General features: G+C 31.5%; 1 protein-coding gene across 2 annotated transcripts; it reads right to left on the reverse strand.

Annotated features, from left to right (window-relative positions):
• Window positions 1-1,796: 1,796 nt before the first annotated feature.
• On the reverse strand, window positions 1,797-7,127 carry LOC107007046. Of its 2 annotated transcripts, none has more exons than XM_015205520.2 (8): window positions 6,937-7,127; window positions 6,382-6,702; window positions 5,093-5,164; window positions 4,446-4,510; window positions 3,454-3,610; window positions 2,652-2,735; window positions 2,457-2,546; window positions 1,797-2,322 (listed from the first exon to the last, which is right to left on the reverse strand). In XM_015205520.2, the coding sequence occupies exons 2-8, from the start codon at window positions 6,676-6,678 to the stop codon at window positions 2,173-2,175; spliced, it is 915 nt and encodes a 304-aa protein (XP_015061006.1). In that variant the 5' UTR covers window positions 6,679-6,702; window positions 6,937-7,127; the 3' UTR covers window positions 1,797-2,172. The 2 variants fall into 2 exon arrangements, with proteins under 2 accessions (XP_015061006.1, XP_027769762.1); XM_027913961.1 differs by lacking the exon at window positions 6,937-7,127 and adding an exon at window positions 6,781-6,908.
• Between the last annotated feature and the right edge of the window lie 1,414 nt (window positions 7,128-8,541).

The following is an 8,541-nucleotide window of genomic DNA, read 5'->3' on the forward strand; positions in this document are numbered from 1 at the left end:
GGGGGGGGGGGCTGGGGGTTTGGGGGTAGCGGAGGTTTCTAGCGAAATCAAATCGTAACTGATAAGTTAATTATAAAATTGACTTATTGATATTCAATTATTGAACTAAAGGTTAACGAGCAAGTATTTTCAAAATTAAGATTTCTATACATTTTTTGTTGTGATTTTTAATTATAGAATTATGAGCTTAAGTAAGTCAAAATAATTATTTTGTTTGATTGAATATCTATATAATGGTGAGCGAAAGTGAAAGAAAAGAGTATACAATCATAAATTGTTCTTTAATATTTGTCATGTCATAAATCAATTCATAAATGAAGTATTATTTTCATTTTACCTTATTTGATCAACATATTAAAATTAAATAATTAATCCAAGTTCATTGGTAAATTAATTAATCAAAATAAATTAATTCACTTATTAAAAACTTTGACTCGTAAAAACACTAAATTTGAGTATAATGATAAACTTACTTAGTTTCTTAAGGAACGTGAAATCTGATTAGCTAGTGGATTAATATATTTAAAATTTGATATTCAATAAGTCAAATTGTCAACTATCAAGAATAATTATCTATCTAATCCGCCTAATAAGCAGCCCTACCTCTCAAAAGCCATGGAACCCAAAAGAGTAAATATTTATTCATTGATTTAGCGTAAATATCTGTATATGGATAATCAATATTTGAAATAGATAATTTATGTTTTGTTGATTTTGGATAAATATTTTTAGTTGGAAATTCTTTTGACTCATAATAGTAAATTTGAGAGTATGGGCATTATCACTACATTACAAGGGAAATGGGACCTAAAATTCACAAACGATTTGGACGGATTATAATGGATTAAGATAATAATTGGATTAAGATTTAATTATTTAAATTTGTTTGGGTTAAATAGATTAGATAACGGTTATATAACGGGTCAAGATTCAACTCAGTCTAATTATTTTTAAGCTTGATTGTTTTATTTGTTCTTTAAACTATTTTAATACTTAATAAAATTATTATAAATTTTTAAAAAAATTAAAATATTTTAACAAGATTTATCATGAACCAATTCGGATACACATCAATCCAATTTTTAATGAGTTAAAATGAGTTGAGTTAATGAATGGGCGAATCAATAATCAACTCAAACTTAATTTGGTTGAGCAGGTTGGATAGGTTGAGTTTGATTTTGCCACTCCCTAATACTAAAAGTAGCAACAAAGAGGGCCAAAACTCCAACTATTGAATTTATTTTTGGATAACTTACATAAATTTCACGAATTTGTGAATTAATTACTTAAATTTATGATAATTTCTAGTATTACGAATCTTACTAGATTTTAGATTATGAATATATTTGAAGCTTTACAAATCTTATTAGATTTTGAACTTCAGATACATGTATCTCGAATACACGAGGTCAAAATTAAATGTAATTTGTTCTAAATAAACAGTACTCAAATGAATTCGCATGTATCCAACTCTTTCCTCTCTTCTATATGATTTGAAATTTGATATTAAATCATTAATGTCAAACTATAGAGCAAATTATTAAATATAATAGGAATTTTATTGAATTAAATAGTTTTTCCTTTTTTTTAAATTTAGCTTGTATCACCTAAATACCTTATCATTAATAATTAGAGTAGTTTAAAAATACCCTTGCCACTGATACTCAAATAACTTTATGAATATAGTCAATACTTTTAAAAATAAAATTTTAGAATTGCATATGTTTTTGATTCATATCTTTTACATGAATGTTCATATGTAATTGTCTTCCTGGATAATTTAAACAAGCAAAAGCTACCAAAATCTATTGGCATAATCTTTATACATATTATCTATATTCAACAATAGAGTAAAATAAATTTAGCCAACTGAAATGCAAAAAAAAAAAATAAAAAAAAAATGAAGGTTTCTACAAGACATATTATACAAAACTGGTCTCAACCAGATGTGAAAAATGGTTACTAAATGTCATACATACATACCAAGATCAAAAGAATTTTAATATACAGCTTGGTAAAATTGTTGGTTCATGAAATGACATGAGATGCTGCTATTATATCCACAATACTACTTACAAAACGACGCAGCATCTACGTTTAATAAACGAGGCTCGTTGGCTCGTTGCAGCTGGAAGCTTTCATGACAGGAACCAATATTCGCATGTGACAATATTAAACCCGATCCATTGGTGCAGGCACAGACGAAGAGTCCGTTGATGCAGGAACAGATGGTGTAGCTGATGCCATGGCAAACTGTACACCTGTTGGCTGCCCAGATTGTACCACAAATGCAAATTGTGCTGTTGCTAATGCTGCAGCTTCCTGCTTTCACCAAACCATGAAAACAAGTACATTTAATTATATAACCAAAAATGGCGCATGTTTCAATGTATTCGACTGATTCATCGTGGCAAAATGTTAAGGAAAATTGTTCAAACAGCAAAACTAACACCAACCTCTCTTTGCCTGCGCTGCTGCAAAATGCTGATGGCCCAGACCATGATGTAGCAAGGTAAAAGAAAGCCAATTAACCGAAGCAAGAAAAGCTGCGTACCATACATTTATGGGAGTTATAATTCAAGCAGTAATACTAAATCCTTTTACGAGAAACAGATAGAGGTAGATAGAGCATAACGGATATTATTAATTACCGAGAAGAAAGCAGAGGGATCTTCGTCATCTCCATCTGCATCTGCTACAGGTAATGCATGTCGCAAGAGCAGAAAAGCCATTAACTGCCAAAATTGTATGTAGATCATCAGAATTAAACACAAATTTGTACATATACATGCATATGTGCCTGTGTGTAGACATCAGCTCGGACATATGGTATATACATTATCATCTATATCATGGAAATATACGATACTATTTCTCTTCATATTTTCTTCACAGCCAATTGAAACGTAGAGGATAAAGAAAATCTTGAGGTAAATGAATAAGGACAGTGGAAGAGGCAACATCTATGTTAGACAAATCTCAAAATTTTGGAAGCATCTAACCACTCCTACAAGGTGAATCAAGCAAGAAGCAATGACAGAAATGCAGTGCTAGAGGCTTAGGGCCAGAGAGGACAGTTACCTTTACGTCTTTCTATAGGGTCTGTTTGGACATAATTTTTTTCTTTTTTTCCAATATTATTTTCAAAGCATTGTTTGGTTATATATTGGAACGACTTTTTGATTATATCGTTTTCTAACAGATTAAAGAATCTAAAAATAAATATTCAATTGAATTGGTTCGTATATGAAGATGAGTTTTTCAAGTAAGAACATTTTCCACTCACAAATTCAATGCTTTTCAAGTGACATGCATGTTCAAACACAATTTCAACTTCCAAATACCATTTTTCATCTTCAAAAATACTTTTTTTCAAGTTTCAACCAAATCCATACCCAAACATCTACTAATAATTCTAGATTTCTTCTGTGACAAATAGCAGTAAATGCTTACAATTAGAGCAGCAGAACGGCAGAACGCAACACCACTTGCATTTGTAGCATTATAATCATCATATTCAGCTTCCAAAAGTTGGCGTTCAGCCTCTCTAATTGCCAAAAGGCGAGGATCGTGTAATTCCAGAGGTGTGCCAGCAATTTGCCATCCTCCCCTGCAAAACAATTAAGCAACCCAAAGAGCTAATGAACTGCGGAGAAATATTGAATCTTGTGACCAACGCCACTTAACTAATATTTGGAAAAAGAATCTGTGGGTAATAATATGACACAATGGACTGCACACATTATTGTCAAAGGCAAAGCACATCTGGAACTTCATCTTTAACTGCCATTAGAATGAGCTAGCCCAAGAAAAAGTTGTTTTTATGTATTAATACACACACACACATGCACACACCGACATGTATATGTACGGACAAATAACAATTATATCAACAGAAGAATAGGAAATCTTTTTATTAGTGGGGAAAAAAAAAGGAAAGTAAAAGGCTAAAGGCAGGTCAATCAAGTTCATAAACCACCCCAAATATGCAGATGCAGATTCAATCAGTAGTTTCCTTATAACAATTTTCTGTTCCTAAATACGAGCATATTCATCTGTAGGATCCTCCTCCTTAATGCCCTGATGACTCTCATTGGTATCACATATTACATATTTTTTCTTTTTGTATTGTTCTCTTAAAAATTACTATATTGATTTAATTGTTATACTTATTGTCTAGAGTTGTCCTCTTCAAGATACCATCTATGACTCTCCTAAAGTAGCCAAATTAAGAAGAATAACTGTTGGTTTGTTGGAATTGTCTAAAGTGAATGCTTCACCACCTTGGTGCCTCAGTAGAACACGCATATCCTAGCAGAGAGTTCAGCCGGTGTTGTGAGCTACTCAAGCATGCCTTTAACAATGCTACTGAAAAGCTACTTGAAAAAAAAAAATTTAAGACATACCTAACAAAGAAACCTGCACTAAAGAAAAGTTAAACTCACCCAATATCTATAATTGTATCCTCTGACCGAGCTCGAGGAGGGGCAGTGTAACCAGGCTGGTATTGCTGCATTTGAGAATGAAAATGGAAATTTATTATATAAATAAAGTAGATGGTCAATAGAATATGCTAGAATTCAAAAGAATCGCTCAATCCCAAGTTCTCCAAAAAGACAGATAGATAGCCAAAACATTGTCTGATAAAACGAAGTACTGATTCTATCCAAAATAAAGCAATTCTACTGAATCTTGTCCATCCATGCATACGTAATACATCAAATCATAGTTATAATGTTGATATTTTAGAAAAATAAAACATTTACAATACTAAAATTCTAGTGCCATCTGAAGTACTTTGCCAAGAAACATCCTCATTGACATGTATGCTCATATCACAAAAATGAAGCATATATAAATTGACTACCATGATTCAGTTCCATGTGCTTTAAAGTAAATAGGATCCCTTTTTTCCATAACAGATGAAAGAGACGGACAGCTTCACAAACAAGAAAATATGATATTGCACTTTTTGTTGGAGGATGCTTTTTTTCCTTTTGACATGACATGAGGAGTTGCTTATTTAATAGAAAAGTCCTCTTACCAGTCTCACAACATGCAAGATACGGTGCAAAACAACACACAGACATACCTGATGGCAAATCTCACAAGTAATGTCACCCTTCTCGTTGCACCAGTGTTGAACACACTTTCGATGTGCATACTGCAGATCAATTGTTTCCACTAAAACCATCAGTATTTGTACAAATTTACTATTCCAACCAAAAGTAAAAAGCAAATTGAAGAAAGAAAGTGAGGTAAACTGTAAACAGGATGCAGAGCAAAACCTCTTGAAATACAAGTATAGAGATCACATAGTTTATCAGTAAAATAAAATGAGAACAGCAACACCAAGTGTTGTGCAACTATATAGGGGCAATATTCGGAAGGTGTAGATAAGATATCGGATATCGGAGGGTTAACAATTGACTACATGTCCAGGAGAAAGATCTGAATGCAACAAACATTAAAACTGACTTCTACGGCAAAATTTTAAGGAAGTCAAGATATGATCAAATTAGAGGGAAAATATATCAACTAATTGAATGGTCAAAGAGATTCTAGTGAACATGTCAGAGGGATTTTCTCTTCATGTACACTAAGCATCAGAGCCAAAGTTTGCACGATGTTTGACAAGGGAGAGGTCAAATTCACTGACCATGAATAAAACAACAATTAACTACCACTTATGTCAAGTGTTTATAATTAAGAAGTGTAAATATTCGGATACAACCTAATACAATTTGAGCACATAAATATTTTTAATTTTGGAGCAAATCTGGAACTCTGACTATGTTAGCTTCTGAAAATACAACTGATCTCAAGCTATAATGGAGGAGAGTAGCGGTCGTCTATTGAAAGTCAGCCTAATAGATGTATTATTATGATGATCCTTTTAGACACTAGATGAGCAAAATAAATTTAGAGGATTCATATAATGGACACTAACTAGTTCAACACTAACACATGGTTGATTTATTTAGATCAGATACGAACAATAAGGAAAATATAGCTACCTTATAAGCTCACAAAACCCCTAAACTGTAAGATGTGTGTGTTAAAATTTTCCCACATCATTTGCGGGATCTAGAATGTGGGGTCACGTTCTTGGGAAATCCTCATCTCATGAGCTAGCTTTGGGGTTAAGTTAAATTCAAAGTCCATTTCTTTAGCTGGTATCAGAGTCAAACTCATTTCAATTCTTGGTTTATCCAATGTTGGCCCCCCATATCATGTTTTGCCTAGGCATTGATTGCGGGATAAAAAATGGTCATCTTATCTCATGAAATCGCTTTGAGCTTTGAGTTAGGTCCAGAATCTATTTCGCAAATGATCAAATTTGCTAACAACAAAAATTAAAAAAAAAGTAAGAAATTTCACCTTGAGACTTCCACAACAAGCACAAGGACTCTCCAAATTATTCAAAGAATCTTCATCTTGACAAATACGGCACTCTGCACCCCCAATTAACGGCACCTCCTCATTCCCTTCTTCTTCTTCCTCAACAGCCAATTCCTTTTCCTTCATCGTCTTCGAATTCGAAGAAGAAGCTCCAATTCCTTCCACTACTTCCGTTGCCTTCTTCCCATTTTCAATTTGTTCCCCTGATGATGATAATGCATCTGTATTCCCAACCCGGACCCGGTCCTCATCTTTCACAACCAAATGCTCACCCATTTTTATACCCAAACCGCAATATCTCTACATAAAAAAAAAACTCACAATTTCAATCAGATTCAAAATAAATTAAACTAAAAAAATTCAAAAAAATTTACAAACCTGAGAAATTCACCGCCCAAGCCGAGAAACTCAGCAAGAACAGAGAATTTCTGAGCATTCGGATAGAGAGATAATTCAAAGTCAAATGCGAATGAAAAAAAAAAATATTTTACAAAAAAAAAATGAAGAAATAGAAGAGTATAGTGTACAACATACCTGAAAAAATCAGAAAAAAATGATGATTGTGTAATCAGGAGACGAAAAATTTAGCGATTTTGTAGCAAAACCAATCAAAATTTTGATGGAACCGTTGAAATTTCTTTGAAATTATACAAACCGAACACTGATTTGACCGCGTTTACTCTTTTTGTTTTTTTGTTTTATTTCTTTTTATCCAATTAGAGATTCTAACATTCAAGCACGATTAGTTCATTAGTGATTCCAGTTCGACTCTCCGCCTCAATTTGTTTACTTTCCTTTTTAGTCTGTCTCAACAAAAAAAAAATATCATATTTTTATATTATGTAATAATTAAACTATAAAATATTTATATTATCTTTAATAAAATAATTTATTATCATATAAATTTTTATTATTTATTTTAGACAATAAATTTTAAAAATCTTCTTTTTTTTTCTTAAAGTAAGTCTCTACCGAGTCAAATTACCTCACATTAATTGAAATAGAGGGAGTATGAATATGAAATACTGAATAAAAAAAGGATAAAGGTAGAAATACCTCCCAACTATGACCCAAATTTTAGCTACACATCTTAATTAAACTAAAGTTCTGTTACCTATGAGCTCATTTTTTTGGTAATTTTTTACACCATTTGGCTTATATGGCATTCAGATATCTCTCATGCGCCTCAATTGCGTGGAGTCAGAGAGTGTACCGCATAAGCCAAAATTATACAATACTATATATAAAATGAGTTCAGAAGGATAATATGACATTAGTTTAGTTAATGTGTGTCTTAAGAATTTCGATCATAATCTAGGAGGTAATTGTACCTTCTTCCTAAGAAAGGAAAAAGATTTAAATATATCATCAAACAATTAGAAAAAGTTTATTTGTATCATCCGTTAAAAATATTAACAATGGTATAAATAGGTTTTTTCTAAGAGTTTGATGGTATATTTGAGTCTTTTTTCTAAAAAATATTGGGCAAATTTTATATATAGCAAATAAAAAATGCACAATTATAGGCTATAGCAAACATTTCAAAATTGTGTTCCGTAGCAAAATTTTGATTTGCTACGGATGTCTTTTTGTGTATAATCGCTAGGCACCATTTGTCTTTTATACAATTTAATTTTTTAAAAAAATAAAAAATAAAAATAGGCGGTATAATATGGTAGATAAATAAGGAAAAGGATCCCATAATTCACGCGATTTCAGTTTCAGTTTCATTCCGTCTTCTTCTACTTCACTCGAAATTGCTCCATTGAAGACAATTCAAAAAAATCGATCGATCTATTGAAGGTATTAATCAAACAAGCGAGATAAATTTATTTTCAGAGATAAAAACAGGAGGTAATTTCATGACGAAAACATACTCTAATTTTGATTTTGTTTTTGTCAATAATGGAGTTTAAAATTCAGATTTCGTTTTTCACTTTCATCAATTCAGTTGAATGTATATTGAGATAGTGTATATTTGTCCCTAATTGATTTGAATAGTTAATTTGAAATCTAGAAAAAATTGTGATAAATTTGTTGATAATTTTGAAATTCTGATATGAGAATTGCTGATTTTTGGTATAATATATAAGAATGTTGTTTGTTTGTTCGAATCAATTATTTATATATATATATATA

Source organism: Solanum pennellii, chromosome 1 (genome assembly GCF_001406875.1).
Source record: "Solanum pennellii chromosome 1, SPENNV200".
In the NCBI taxonomy this organism is placed as follows: domain Eukaryota; kingdom Viridiplantae; phylum Streptophyta; class Magnoliopsida; order Solanales; family Solanaceae; genus Solanum; species Solanum pennellii.